The sequence below is a fragment of the Siphateles boraxobius genome, unplaced genomic scaffold, assembly GCF_051911475.1.
Source record: "Siphateles boraxobius isolate OS27281-9 unplaced genomic scaffold, OSU_SipBor_1 41, whole genome shotgun sequence".
In the NCBI taxonomy this organism is placed as follows: Eukaryota; Metazoa; Chordata; class Actinopteri; order Cypriniformes; family Leuciscidae; genus Siphateles; species Siphateles boraxobius.
This window is the reverse complement of record NW_027509042.1, coordinates 20,051,350-20,067,207: the sequence shown is the minus strand read 5'-3', so window position 1 is coordinate 20,067,207 and position 15,858 is coordinate 20,051,350. Positions and strand designations below refer to the sequence as shown.

The 15,858-nt window shown below is 39.3% G+C and overlaps 1 protein-coding gene across 1 annotated transcript in view; it reads left to right on the top strand.

Moving 5' to 3' along the window:
* The first annotated feature begins 203 nt into the window (after positions 1 to 203).
* crocc2 (ciliary rootlet coiled-coil, rootletin family member 2) overlaps positions 204 to 15,858 on the top strand; it is a 59,891-nt gene continuing 44,236 nt past the window's right edge. The window contains exons 1-3 of the mRNA XM_077198889.1: positions 204 to 530; positions 929 to 1,076; positions 1,186 to 1,292. Of these exons, the coding sequence (XP_077055004.1) occupies positions 489 to 530; positions 929 to 1,076; positions 1,186 to 1,292 (297 nt within the window). The 5' untranslated portion in view covers positions 204 to 488. The remainder of the gene's footprint in view (positions 531 to 928; positions 1,077 to 1,185; positions 1,293 to 15,858) is intronic.

The following is a 15,858-nucleotide window of genomic DNA, read 5'->3' as shown; positions in this document are numbered from 1 at the left end:
ATGTTTGATAATGTTTATCATCAACATAATGACTTTTTAACAAAGTTGCAACAATGACTGGAATAACCAGTGTTGTATTTGTTCAGTCGTGACCTGCTGCGTTTGTAACTATGGAAGCCGAAAAGCTTGCGTTTTAATTCTCATGACAACACACGAGAGCGTCCGGTTTCCCTGGAAACCATAGGCACCCACCTCAAGCTTGCGCTATGATTGCAACTTTTACACTTGTGCCTTCATACCAACACTAAATAGATTGCGTTTAATATGCTTTTGCGCGATTAAAGCATTGAGTGCAAAGCACTCTGCAACATTTTTTTCCTATAGCGCAAAACTTTTAATGCATTTAAAACTGTATTAGCTTACATAGCAACTTGCTAAACCCAGTTTAAGCGTTTAAAAGCACTTGAAGTCTCAGCAAGAATTGAGGACAATTGGTAAAGCGTGGTTGTTCGGTTATTAAAGTGCATTGGATCACTACCAGTTTCCAGATGAGTTGTGAAGGGGATCAAGCACTGGAAGCTGTGATTCAGGTGCGTGTTTTCCAGCAGGAAAGCTGATCTTCACCAGCTGTAACTTAAATAGGTTATTGCACTGTTACCTGTTCAAAACAGCATGTGTGAATGAAAGAGGAGAGAGCTTGATTTAATATTAACGAGCCTTGCGATGTTTCAACAAATTAAAGTCGATCAGTGGGTCAGTTTCAGGTTTTTCTGTGAAACTTGAAGACAGGTGACTCATTTCCTTGTGCTATTGTGATAACAGATTGAAACAGACACGACAAACTAGTTGCAATAATAAAAATAAAATTGTAAATGAATTACCTAAAGTTTAATTAACAAACATCAAAGCTTCTCAGGTCTGCAGTGAGACTAAGTCACCTGATGGTAGTGTGTGAGCCTCTCTCCATGCACTAATATTGATAATGCAGAAGCTGGAGGAGTCACTGCTTAACCCAGATAGCAGTGCTGAGGAAAAGACTTACACTCTGCGTGGGGATGAGGAGGAGTCCAACGCCACGCCAGTTCCTGCCCGCATCCGTGAGATCATCACCAGAAACCTGGCTGATACACCCACAGGTATACTCTACACTCTGAATGAGCTCATTGGTGACGGGTCTGCTGGTATAATTAGAACACATGTATATCCTATCATTTCCTGCCATGTTTTCCTCTGATGATGTATCAGGCGAGAGCAGCAAGCTGGAGGAGAACCGGCTGCCGAAGGATCTGCCTTCTCAGATGTGCACAGACAGAGACCAGCTGCTCAGCAAGCAGGCTGCTCTCACTAGCCGGGTAGGAGCACATGCACAAACCTCACACATTATTTCCTTGGGTCTCTGGACTTCCAGTTCCTCTGGAAAACTGATACAGTAAACCACTAATGTTTGGATAAGCACACTTCACCACCTGATGGTGTGTCACTGTGTATAATGGACTGCATAAGGCATATTTAGTATGTTCATCTCAGATAATAAGCGTATTATTGCCCTAATGAAGTGTCACAAGTATCTACCTCATTTTTATATTAAGAGCCATTTTAACTTCTGGTGTCAGGCACCTTCTAGTTATTTTAGCTGTACAAAAATATGCTACTTCATATTGCAGACTTATGTTTTTTTTATCATATGTTAATTTATTGTTGGAATCACTAACACACTTTATTCTAGTTTTACTTTATTCTATTCTAGTGTATTACTTCATTCTAGTTATTTACCTATCCACCTTTTTCCAAGCCTACTGCTTTTTAAATTATGCTTGGCCCTTCCGGTTTAAGGAACTTCCGCTTAAAATAACTGAAACAAATAATTTTAAATAATAAGGTTGCGCTACAAATAATGCTCCATTTTTATCAGTCAGGAAAATAATGTAGCTCTTGGTATTTTATTGTGACATTGAAATCACAAGAATATCTGAGACAAAAGTCATTTTTAGTCCTTTAGCTGTGTTTTGTTCTTCCTTTCTTTTTTCTTTGTATTTCGTATTAAAATGTAGTATATTTTTCCCAAAAAATCCTCACTCATATCTCTTTTCCTTTTTTCACACGGCACTTAAAAATGTGTGTTTTTTCTCTTTCGATTTATAATTCCTATCAGCAGTGTTTACCTCTAAATACACCATTTATCTGTCAAAATGACCAAAAGCACTTTGAAATATCCATCAATGTTCCAGTTAATGAAGGAACATTTTTTATTAACTCAACATAAACTTATGTTATATAATATAGACTTACATGTATAACTATACAGTAATATTGTCAATAATATTGTTGCTAAAAGACTGCTGATAGTAATTTGTTAATGCTTTTACACTTTTAAGTTATCTTTTGATGTTCACTGGTTGAGGGGTGAAAGCCACCTCATTGTAGTCAGTTTTTGCAAATTATTATTGCATTTTTTGAGCGAACCTTTAAACAAGTGTATTTGTTGTCACTGATTATTTATAGATTAACGAAATTTACTGCCATAATTCACAAAGCATTATGGGTCCGGGATAAAGGTGGGTGGCGACCAAGCGGCAACATTCTAATCTGAAAAATGAAGCCTACCCGGAAGTGCGAAAAACTGCAATACATCGAAAATCCGCTAAGGGCAGGTCCCAAAAGGGAGCAAATCTCCATAGACCCCCATGTTAAAATGTCCGTTTTCACAGCATAAATTCATGTTTTTACAGGTTGGTCCTATGGACTTTTATTGTATTTTTCGATAGGTTCCGAGTGCCTGACAACTGTGAGGGGGGTAATTTTTTTTCTAACTCGTTAGTTTAGATCGTATTTAGCAGAGGTGTCAAGCCCAGGTTCAGAAAGTAAAATTCCTCCTCAGTATTTTGTTCCAATCACCTGGATTTGCTAATTAGCACAGTTTTTCAGCCAGGAGATAGAACTAATTAGTGAAATCAGCTGGCTGAGTAAATGGGCGGAATAAACATATGGCAGGACTTTTACTTTCTTACCCCTGGAATCGACACCTCTGGTATTTAGATATAAAATGTATGAAAAATAAGGGCGTTGTTAACTTTGATTGACAGCGTGATTGACAGCTGATAATGGGCTGCGCCGAGTGGAATTCCTGAAATTTGACGTGTCGGCCATGATCTGACACAACACATCATACCACCTCTGTATCCTTTCTGAAAAGATTTTCCAAGATGGCGCCCATACCCCCCATAAACGCCCCCCCCCCCCCCCCCATAATGACGTCACAGACGCTTTGTCCATATTTTCTTACAGTTTATGGTGGCGACTAATGAATTGGAAGTCTTACTTCCACGTTGTAAAAAAGATGGATAACACTGTTCTATGATCTCATAACTTGCATTATTCATGGTTTCTCTCCTTTTCCCAGTCCTCCCTTGTCTATCAATCTTGTCAACCCCACCCAAGTGCATTCCCAGAGGTGCATCAGAAATCAAACCGAAAACAACCTGATATCGATGGGAATGTGATCTTGTCCTCTGGCAGTATGGTGAATATCTCTAACACACAGTGCCTAATAAAAAACATAAGCCTCCATCTGGAGTAAGCATGTGATTGATGCAAAGTTTCTGAGACCTGCATATTTGCCTCCTTGTGTGGAAGTCAAAACATGTCGGTATAGTGTAGATTATTGCTTTAAAACTCTAGGCTTTGCATAATGGACACGGAGGGATTGTCGATCAGTAACCTGGTGGCGGGGGTTTCATGCACTCTGAACTAATGCAGTCTTGGTCCAGGAAAAGATTTTAGGTGAGTGTTTCCCTCCGTCCAGCAGTTTTTGAGGGATTGAAATCAGAGGAGGGACCATTACTAATAACGTGAGAGGTTGATGGAGCACCTTTGGACCCTGTTCCTATTTTCTTTCATTTTTTTCTGCACATGTTGGTGGATAGACAGATGTGTGTGTAGGGAAGAGATCAAGAGAGGGAGTTACAGAGGCTCTTTGACAGAGAAAGAGGGAGCCACATGGCTTTGAAATGGAATATGTGCACAGCAAACATCAGAGCCGCAGTGCTCTTTCCGAGAGGGAAAACCCGTTTGGAGTTTTCGATAAACAAACGGTGGTAAAGGGCCATGTGAAAATCAACTGTGTCACATGGAATGAAATATATTTATTTCTGCTTGAAGCTGGACTTTGGCTTTGCGTTTATGAAGGACTGATGTAAACTGAGCCATAGTTTATTCTGCATCTACATTTCATTACATGTGATCAAAGTGGCAGCTCTCTGACGTCAACATTTTCGAATCAGAAATGAACACATAACTACGTTTCACAGTGTTTTTCTTTATCTCAAGATTTTTTATTGTAGAGATGTGGGTGCACTTCATGAAGTCCCTTTTGTATGGCAATCGAGATCTTCAAACCTAATTTTTGTATAATTTATTGGCATGACTCTTTCTGTTTTGGCAAAGATTAAATGAAAGATGAAAATTAAAAAATGAATAACAATTTTGGAGAACATAAAGAACTTTGTAGAAAAGTTCACTTTCTTAAGTTTACAGCATCACCTTGGCACTGTCTTTCTCCCCCAACCATGCTGTTTGGGGGAAAATAAAAAGGTCACTGGCCCTCATGGGACTGTGAAAGAAAAAGCTCATTTTTCATTGAACACAAAGCTGCCATTTGTGATAACAGTGCACTCTTTTTGCTGGGGTAGTTTAATGAATGCCAACTGTGCACATTGCCAGTTGAGCCTATTTTAAGATATGAGCTATATATAAAACCTAATTAGTCTGGTTGGTATAAATAAGTCTTTTTTAATCCACACATTTATATTTTTGGAGAAGAAAGGCCTATGTCACAAGAACTCTCTCTCTCTCTCTCTCTCTCTCTCTCTCTCTCTCTCTCTCTCTCTCTCTCTCTCTCTCTCTCTCTCTCTCTCTCTCTCTCTCTCTCTCTCTCTCTCTCACTCACACACACACATTCTCACACACACAAACATACACTCTCTCTCTCTGTCGCCAATTGAAATTTTTTTTTTTTTCCAGTGCGAATGTGCTGACATGTCAAATGACACCATACATCTGAATGTAAACTTTAAGTTGTTATGGTAACATATCACAGTAACTATACGCTGGGTGCCAGTATATTAACATGAGGTAATGAGTCCTATATGCTTACTAATTTGAGGTCTGTATTCAGCCTCAATCTGTCTTGATGTGGGAATGACATTCTGGTGGAGAATGATCCATATAATCTGTCATTCCCAATTAAAGTATCTGTCATAATGTTTTCTGTGTGCATACCACAAAGAGCAGCATTAGAACATGGAAAAAGGCCAGTTCAAACCAAGAATGATGACTATAAAGATAACTATAGCGATAACTATTTTAGTGTCTACACCATAGACTATAAAAGGTCTACACCAACGCACGATTTTGCCCTGTTTATTATAAGCACAAGCTGCAGATATGTTGTCTGCTGCTTTAAATGATTGAGCTCTTTAAAGCAGGATGGATTCTGATTCTTTTGTTCTGAAAGTAATTCCAACAATATTGTTATAGTTGTGTCTCTGCAATTATTTTAGATTTAGAACGGTTTTATGCTGCAAGGGTCCATTAAATTGATCGAAATTGAGAGTTAAGACTTTAACATTGTTAGTAAAACATCTATTTAAAATAAATGCTGTTCTTTTGAACTTTCTATTTAAAAAAAATGTATAACAGATTCCATACAAATATTAAGCAACACAACAGTTTGTAACATTGATAATAAATGTTGCTTGAGTAGCAAATCATCATATTACAATGAATTCTGAAGGATGATGTGACACTGGAGATTACACAGAGATTAAATTGCATTTTTAAATTAAAATAGAAGACAGTCATTTAAATTGTAATCATAATTCACAATATTACAGAAATAAATGAAATGCTGCCTTGGTGAGCATTAGAAACTTCTTTCAAAATTTTTTTTTTTAAATCATACCAACCCCAAACTTTTAAAAGGTGGAATTTGTATATACAGGTCCCTCTCAAAAAGTTAGCATATTGTGATAAAGTTCATTATTTTCCATTATGTAATGATAAAAATTTAACTTTCATATATTTTAGATTCATTGCACACCAACTGAAATATTTCAGGTCTTTTATTGTTTTAATACTGATGATTTTGGCATACAGCTCATGAAAACCCAAAATTCCTATCTCAAAAAATTAGTATATTGCATCCGACCAATAAAAGAAGTGTTTTTAATACAAAAAAAGTCAACCTTCAAATAATTATGTTCAGTTATGCACTCAATACTTGGTCTGGAATCCTTTTGCAGAAATGACTGCTTCAATGCGGCGTGGCATGGAGGCAATCAGCCTGTGGCACTGCTGAGGTGTTATGGAGGTCCAGGATGCTTCGATAGCGGCCTTAAGCTCATCCAGAGTGTTGGGTCTTGCGTCTCTCAACTTTCTCTTCACAATATCCCACAGATTCTCTATGGGGTTCAGGTCAGGAGAGTTGGCAGGCCAATTGAGCACAGTAATACCATGGTCAGTAAACCATTTACCAGTGGTTTTGGCACTGTGAGCAGGTGCCAGGTCGTGCTGAAAAATGAAATCTTCATCTCCATAAAGCTTTTCAGCAGATGGAAGCATGAAGTGCTCCAAAATCTCCTGATAGCTAGCTGCATTGACCCTGCCCTTGATAAAACACAGTGGACCAACACCAGCAGCTGACATGGCACCCCAGACCATCACTGACTGTGGGTACTTGACACTGGACTTCAGGCATTTTGGCTTTTCCTTCTCCCCAGTCTTCCTCCAGACTCTGGCACCTTGATTTCCGAATGACATGCAAAATTTGCTTTCATCCGAAAAAAGTACTTTGGACCACTGAGCAACAGTCCAGTGCTCCTTCTCTGTAGCCCAGGTCAGGCACTTCTGCCGCTGTTTCTGGTTCAAAAGTGGCTTGACCTGGGGAATGCGGCACCTGTAGCCCATTTCCTGCACACGCCTGTGCACGGTGGCTCTGGATGTTTCTACTCCAGACTCAACCCACTGGTCCATCTCCACAATCTTCCTCAGGGTCCGGTCACCTCAACAGAACCGGAAGACAATACAATGCTGAATGAAGTCGTAGTTTTTGTTATTTTTGGACCAAAATGTATTTCCGATGCTTCAAAACATTCTAACCAACCCACTGATGTCACATGGACTACTTTGATGATGTCTTTATTTCCTTTCTGGACAAGGACAGTATACCGTTCATACATTTTCAATGGAGGGACAGAAAGCTCTCGGACTAAATCTAAAATATCTTAAACTGTGTTCTGAAGATGAACGGAGGTCTTACGGGCTTGGAGCGACATGAGGGTGAGTCATTAATGACATCATTTTCATTTTTGGGTGAACTAACCCTTTCACAATACCCCATAGATTTTCTATAGGGTTAAGGTCAGGCGAGTTTGCTGGCCAATTAAGAACAGGGATACTATACTGGTACACTGTGTGCAGGTGGCAAGTCCTGTTGGAAAATGAAATCTGCATCTCCATAAAGTTGGTCAGCAGCAGGAAGCATGACCTTGGAACTCAGAAAACACAGTGGACCAACACCAGCAGATGACATGGCACCCCAAACCATCACTGACTGTGGAAACTTTACAATGGATTTCAAGCAACGTGGATTCTGTGCCTCTCCTCTCTTCCTTCAGACTCTGGGACCTTGATTTCCAAAGGAAATGCAAAATTTACTTTCATCAGAGAACATAACTTTGGAGCACTCAGGAGCAGTCCAGTCCTTTTTGTCTTTAGCCCAGGCGAGACGCTTCTGACGCTGTGTCTTGTTCAAGAGTGGCTTGACACAAGGAATGTGACAGCTGAAACCCATGTCTTGCATACGTCTGTGCGTGGTGGTTCTTGAAGCACTGACTCCAGCAGCAGTCCACTCTTTGTGAATCTCCCCCACATTTTTGTATGGGTTTTGTTTCACAATCCTCTCCAGGGTGCGGTTATCCCTATTGCTTGTACACTTTTTTCTACCACATCTTTTCCTTCCCTTCGCCTCTCTATTAATGTGCTTGGACACAGAGCTCTGTGAACAGCCAGCCTCTTTAGCAATGACCTTTTGTGTATTGCCCTCCTTGTGCAAGATGTCAATGGTCATCTTTTTGACAGCTGTCAAGTCAGCAGTCTTCCCCATGATTGTGTAGCCTACAGAACTACTCTGAGGGGTTTTTTACACTGGGCTCGTTTGCTGCGGTCCGAGCCCGGGCACGATTGTTCACGGCGTCCCCCGCAGCGTTGGTCTGGTTTCACACTCAACTTGATTCTATCGAACTCTGGTGCGTTTGCGTGCATCTTACGTCATTGCAAACGTGCACGGCGCATGATATAACACACGACGCGGTTCAATATATTGTGTTTTTTATTAATTTGGTTCTATTATTCATACCTGAGTAAACAACGCAGGTTAACTGTGTGTGTGTTTCGCATAAGCTGTCTTTCCCGGGCTTGCAAATGCAGTCTTTTGAGGAGACAGTGGATTTCCATTAATTTGTTGCCCTGATTGCACGCACTATGCGTGAATACACTGCAGACTCACTCTTGCTCGTATCCAGGGTAAATCTTCATCCCTTACGTGTGTTTTATTTAACTAAATACATCATAATAAAAAAAAAACAGATCAAGAAACAAACTTAAAACGTGCCAAACAGACACTTACAGACTAGATCTGAGGCCAACTTACCTGTGAAACTGCTTATAGAGTGCTACTTACCTGCTCTAGATGGTTTTCCTACATTGTGTTGATTTGATTTAGACGTTAGGCTCCAAATCACAGACTTAAATTTAGATGGATTCTTGTGTGCTCGTTTTACTGTTAACCTTTTTGACTTGGTTTATTTGACTCAGCATCTCTGCTTAAGTAGGTGATGAAATGAGAATTTATCTCTTTTTATCTCTTCAGAGTGTGTGGGTGTGTTGGTCGGTTAACTTTAGTTGTCCTTTGAGATGTTTCTTGTTCTTTAGTCTTTTAAATACCTTAAAGAAGTTGAGATGAAGTGGCTTTAGCGGCTCTGATCTGTAAGTGTTCCCTCTCTGTAACTGCTGGGGAGGGTCCCAGCGCCATTTTGGCGCACTGTGGCACATCTTACGACACTGGACTAATTGAAAAGGAGAGGCAAACCTTCTCGTGGCTCTCGGGACAGTTTGAGTGTGGCCTCCTAAACAAGAATAGGAATGGAAATATTTGGGCTGGGAGCAAGGTTTTGCTCTTGAAAGCACACCTCTGTCTCCTGGTAAAATCGCAGCAATCTCTTGTGACCCTTGAAAATTGCCCCTGAACCGGGATAAACCTTGACCCAGTTTGAAAAGCTGCATCGTCTCAGGAGGACGAAGAAAATGTTGATGTGAACTTTGACATTTCTGCGTTGATATTGGAAAACTGCCAGCTTGCAGTTTCTCAGGCACTGGGGCCATGTGTATTTGTGTGGGAGTGTGTAAGTTTGTATGTGTGGGTGTGTGTCAGGGAATTGCGTGGGTATATATTTTACAGCTTCAAGGCAGTTTTTGGACCAGGATTGTGTGAGACAGTCTCCCTGTGTGTTTTTGTAGGAGTTACCCAAATGTAGAGTTAGATGTATGATAAAACAGAAATGTTAACCTAATGGAACACTGTAGAAAAACAACAATCACAGGCCTTTTAAGCTGAGAGATAAATCACCAAATAATTGAAAAAAGGGTTTGCAGCTAAAATGTGATGCTATTTGTCAGAAAACCTTTCTCTATTAATCCAGACTTGCAGACTAGTTGGAGACTTTTTGACAAAGAGCATGGCAGCTTCCAGACTCTGCGTTTTTGACATAATCCCCACTCCTTTTTGCTTTAAAGGTCTTGTCAAACATGATTGCCACTGATATGGTTGTTTTGTTTGAGTGAAAATGGTGCACTGTCTTTGGCTCAATGTTTAGAGTTCGTTTTTTCGTCTACATAAAGCTGCTAAGCCGAGCAGTGGTCGCTAGTGGAGCTGAGCCAGTGAGTCTGGATCTGTCAGCTGTCTATGAGTCGTAAAAATGATTGACGCTCCAGAGAATCATTCCTCAAAGTAGGGATCATCCCAAAGTCCTCACTACATTTAATTAAGTGTCATTTATCTTTTTCTATATTCCTCTCTCTTTTCCCTGTTTGATTGTTTCTTTCTTTTTTTCTTTTTTGACTGTGGGAACAGAAGAGCGAACTTCCTAAAAGTATTTTACCATTTGCTAGCCATTTAATTTAGGCTTGACATCTAATCATTATAGTTGTACCTAAATAGCCATTGTTCCAAAAGGAATAGTTAAATAAAATGTAAAATCTGTCATTTACTCAACCTGCATGTGTTTCTTCCACAGAACGCAAAAAGAGACATTTTGAAAAAATGCACTGTTGGTTCTTTTCCATGACATTAAAATGAATGGGGACTGGAACTTTCAAGCTTTAAAAATAATACAAAAGTACAATAGAAATGTCACAACGTGTTCCAAATGACTCTTGCATATATTCCAGTTCTGCGTCCGAAATAGTGTACTATGTCAGTTGGTACTACATTTGAATTTACTTCGCAACTATATGAATATAAGTACGCTCTATATAGTATGCATAGTTGTAGTATGAATTAAATTCGGACGTACTACATCCGCCATGTTGTTACTATTAAGTGACCTATCGGTGTCAGTTGTGTCGCTTCACTTCCATTCATAAACCTTCTCCAGTGGTCTCACGGGATAGTAAAGTGTCCATTGAATGGGCACTTCAGAATCTCGGTTGAAGTAGTAGGTTATCCAGGGACTTTTCCTTCTGTTTTTCGAATACTGTGTATTTGGACATACTCTGTAGGCATAGGATACAATGGGGCTAAAGGACTTTGACCCCGAATACCACAATTTTACATTTTCTTCTGTTATTGAAAAACTGTTGCTTTAATTAGCTTGGACAAAACTGAAAATCATTAAGACATTTGTCTCAAAACATATTCAATAATTTTAGCGATTCTCATTTGCTATTTAGAACAGAATAAAAATATTAGATCAAATTAGCAGAGAATCAACTTTACACTGCTGCCCGCGATCTCGTCAAGGATCAAGCAAATTTCCAGTTGCATCTTGTAAAGCGGATGTTTTGGAAAGTGCTGCATCAAGTTATTTATAAAATATTGACTTGCACCCAGCTCTTCTTATGTTCATGAGAAAAGTAGTCTCTTCTGAGCTTGATCTTATCAATTAATCAGTTGATTCAATTCATAAAACCAGTGCTACATTTTTGTTTAGAAATCAAACTCAGTGATCCAGTTGCAGAATTTTACAGCTGTTTGAATTTCCTTTTCAGTCTGTTGGTTACACAAAGCTGTCATATGGCTTCAGATGACTTGTAATATAGTACACATTCATGATAATTTGATGGTATGTTTGCATGCAATATTTCAGTCATCATTCATTGCAATTTCATGGAAAAGAATGACCGGCAAGTCTTCAGTAACTGTGTTCAATAGAAGAAGAAGAAAAACATTGTTGCATCGTTTTGGAACGACATAAAGGTGAATAAATAAAAAGAGCAGATTTAAAATTTTTAAGCGATCTATTCCTTTAAAGATCTTTTGCTGTGATTGTGTCACAGCAGTTTTGCTTTTCATTGGGAACAGGCATTGTTCCTGGTTAGGATGCTGTGTTAACCACTTTTTATTAGCACCCTATTCACATGGCTTATTTTCTTCTTTAAGTTTATAGCTTAATTTTACATTTATTACAATGCGCATATGCTTTATACTTGTTCACTTGTTTGTTTACATCCCATGCTGTAGAGGTGATTGTAAATTCCAAGCCCAATTGAAGCAATATTCCACATGTGAACATGTGTTTGTGTTTGTATTTCGCGTGTGGATACTGCCTGGGTCCTTTTTTTTACCTCCCAGTAGGTCTTCTCCACAGCAGCTGTGACTGTGGTCAAACAGTGCTCCATGGTGATAGTTGTTGGTTTGTGCCTGGGGGATGCAGTGGGGTCTCTGAGCTGGGGAGCTTCACAGCTCTCTGATTCCTGGCCAGCATTGTGTAATCACTCACAGTGGCGCTGCAAAAACAGCTTTCACAATCAGCTGGATGTCTCTCAGCGGGCCAGCCCTCCAGCAGGGACCGGGAGAAGGGAATATTAGTAGAAAGAGGACAGCAAGGCACAAGGGATGGGCGTGTTGTGTTTATATGTTTGAGTTTGTATGAATGTTTGTGCAGGCATTAGTGAATTTGCACGTGTGCGAGATAGATAGAACTGAAGTTAGCACGGGTAAGTATGGGGGAGTGTGTTTAGGTGTGTGCGTGTGTGTATATATATTCATAGGAACTGTACGTCCGCTCCAGCTGTGTTTAGGAATCTGACAGATTATTCACTACATTAATTCCCTTTATTAAGCCTCTGGGTCCAGGCCAAGCCAGTGAGAAGCACACACAGCTGTAACCCCCTCCATGCCACCAGAAAATGACTGACTTTATGGGTGATATTTGGGATATTTTATATTTCACTGCTTTTGTGCTTGGGAATATGTACACACATTTATAGTTATGTGCTGGTGTTTACATACATATATTTGTTTTTCTTTGTGTCTCATGTATTTGTGTGTATACAGTGTGTGCAGGTGTGATTCACCCACATCTATCTGCTGTTCTGTACATAGATTCTTTTTTGAGTTTCCTCATTAGAAATTAAACTTAAAATGAAACCTAAATGAATAATGGCTGACTGCTAATAGGAAATCAGAAAATACATATTTGATAATTAATTAAATCATTCTATAAATAATGAAACAATTACATGAATAAAACATTTATAAATTCTTCGCACCAATGCTAACTGTCTGTCATAAAGTTCAAGACCAATGTCATGACAGGACAGCGTGACATAATCAAAGCATACTTGAATCTGGCAACTGCTGTTTATTTGTTTGAGTAATAGATAAATGAGGTTCAGAGGCAAGCATGGTCTTTCAGCCCGTAAACACAAAAAACAGGGGTCACTTAATTTTCTAGAGATCTGGTAACACTGACTGAGTGCACCCTTAACATTTTAATAAAAATTCTGTCATCATTTATTCACCGTCATGTCATTCCAAAGCTCTTGAACTATCTTTCTTTGGTGGGACACATACAGTTGTGTGTGTTCCACAGAAGAAAGTCATGCAGAACGACATGAGGGTGAGTAAATGATAGTGATAGTTCACCCACATTTAAAGGGATAATTTACCCAAAAATAGAATTTCTGTCATCATTTAGCCTACGTTCAGACTGCAGGTAAATGTGTCCCAAATCCGATTTTTTTGCTCACATGTGACTCATCTGTTTTTCTCATGACAATGTGAACAGCACAAACCACATGGAATCGGATCTTTTCAATTCCGCTTTGTGTCACTTCCATATGTGGTGCTAAATTCGATACAGGTCAGATGTTTAGCAATGTACCTCAGTCTGAACAGTCATATTGGAATTAATGCAACTTTTACGTCACTCTAGATCAACAGGTCACAATTTTGCGCTCATGGGAGTCACTTCAAAATTTTACATACCCAATGTTATCAAGACAGTTACGAAAGGTAGTCAGTGGAAGGAGAGTAATGTGTCAGAACTCAAGTATTACAGTGACAGCCCTATATACAAGCAAATCATGAGGGCTCATATCATAAGTCATTGTTTTTTTATATTTCCTGCACATAAATTCGCTGGCTTAATTCGGCAGATCTAATTGCTTAATCCTCCCTGTTCATTTCCGAATGACAGCATGCTGCATGACGTCTTTTTTATAGTTCTTTTGCGCATGCGGGTCAGTCCAGAACCATGATCTGTTTACATTGGAATCTGATATTGACCACATTTAAAACAAAAATGTGAACAGATACATTACTAAAGTGAATGAAGTGTACGTAACTTTGAAAACAGTACTGAAACTGCAGGATTACGGTACAAAACCTGAATCCCTGCTGCCAGTATTTTACCGTTAAATTACAGAAAAGTTGTAATTTAGATTACGGTATTGAAAATGTAAGATTACGGTACACACTTGGAAACCCTGCTGCCAGTATTTTATTTACAGGTACATTTTTTAGTGTATACAAAAGAAAATCGGATCTGAGCAATAAATCGAAATTTAGCACTAAGGCTCACAGTGTGAACGTAGCCTTACTTATACCGTTATGTCATTCCAAATCTCTTGTAAATCTGTTGAACACCGAAGTCTCTTATTTTATGTTTTGCAGAAGAATGTATGTCATTCAGGTTTGGGATGACATGAAGTTGTTAATAGAATTTTCATTTTCAAATAAAATGTCAGATACCTTTCAGAGCTTGTAAAAGCTTTGACCTCATTTAAGGCAAATTAGACTCATTATTCTTCAGCAAAATCTTGTAAACCAACAATCTGGACTAACAAAAAGATTTGCTTAGCACCATGCTTATGAATTACTAATTGATGCACCGGTTTATAAAAATTGTTGCAACAATCCTCCTACCCCAAATTAGAAAATGTGAATGTTGATATTCATTAAGAGTGGCTGACAGAGTCCATTTAAGTGAATATTCTGTGCAGAATTGCAACCCCAGGAAGCTTGACGGAAAATGAACATGATTCTAAATATGTTTTCTCTCATATTAGAGGATCAATCCACTCTTATGACCACATGGAGGGAGAAGCCGAATATTCTTGGCCCTTGTGCAAAGAGCTTTCAGTGGCCTTGAAAATGTTCTCTCGTTGGCAGATGAATCAAAGTGCTGCCGTTCCTTGATGTATTGTGAAATATTTATCAAACGAGACAATACAAGGAGTGGCACAAATCATAAATATTAAGTAATATAAAAAATGCTAATGCAAAACACATTTTAGAGAGAGGGCAGCTCTCTCTCTCCGTAAAAAAACAATCTGGGGAATAGATACATTAAAAAACAGTGGAAACCATTTGGCAATACAAACCATGGATCCGGTCTTTTGCAATATGTTGCATGTTGATTATTGTAAAATGTCAGTAGGTGACCTTAAATGAAAGACTAGCGTTTGGGATGGGGGCCCTTCTATATTAGTGGGCCTCAGAGGCCGTTCTGAATGCATGTTCTGCCGAGGACTGTCAGAAGTATAGATTTACTGTGTGGTCAGGGCCAGGGATAGATAGACTAACTTTCAAAAAACATGTATCTTTGTTTGAGTGACCTGACATTGTCAACCAATGGCATGAGTTTTAAAACAATGGCAGATGAGGAGGGCAAAAGAGGTCGGTAGGAGTCTTTTACAAAACTATTTGGAAACAGTCATTATTTTTGCTAATCTTTTTTGGCACCACTAGTGATGCAGAAATTACACGCTTGTCTTAATGCATGGGTCACTGACTAGAAAACGCTTTCAAGAATGTGGATTCATTCACTAAACACTGATTTGTGTTGTAACATGAAATATTATCTACTTATTACTTCTTGAAATGTTGTGGAAAATCGATATCACATCTGCAATCGTGTTAATATTCATGAAAATCAATCTTTTTCCCTTTCGAGAACGTTCACTTCAGATTGCGTAGCTATATGCAGTGGGAAATCTCCTTTTCTCAAGAATATTGAAGCCATTATTTTAAAAGCGCAGAGCATCTAAATCGCTAATCGGCTGTACTACAGCACGAACCTATGACGAGGTGGCTGAGACGCGCGAACCAATCAGGTCACTTTTGCGGCCAGGGCGCATCAGCACCCACCATAATGGGTGTGGCTTATGTCTATATAAGCAGACCATTTCGCCATAGAGTCAGATTTTAATCTCCTTCAGTGAACACCCTCTTCGCTGATCTCCGAGCCTTCGCCGTCGACGAGCCCCTGCAGCGGAACAGGCGACCTGATCAGCGGATGCGGCATCTTCCCCTGAATTGCCGTTAACCAGGCCATCCCCGGGTCATCAGACTGGGTAATC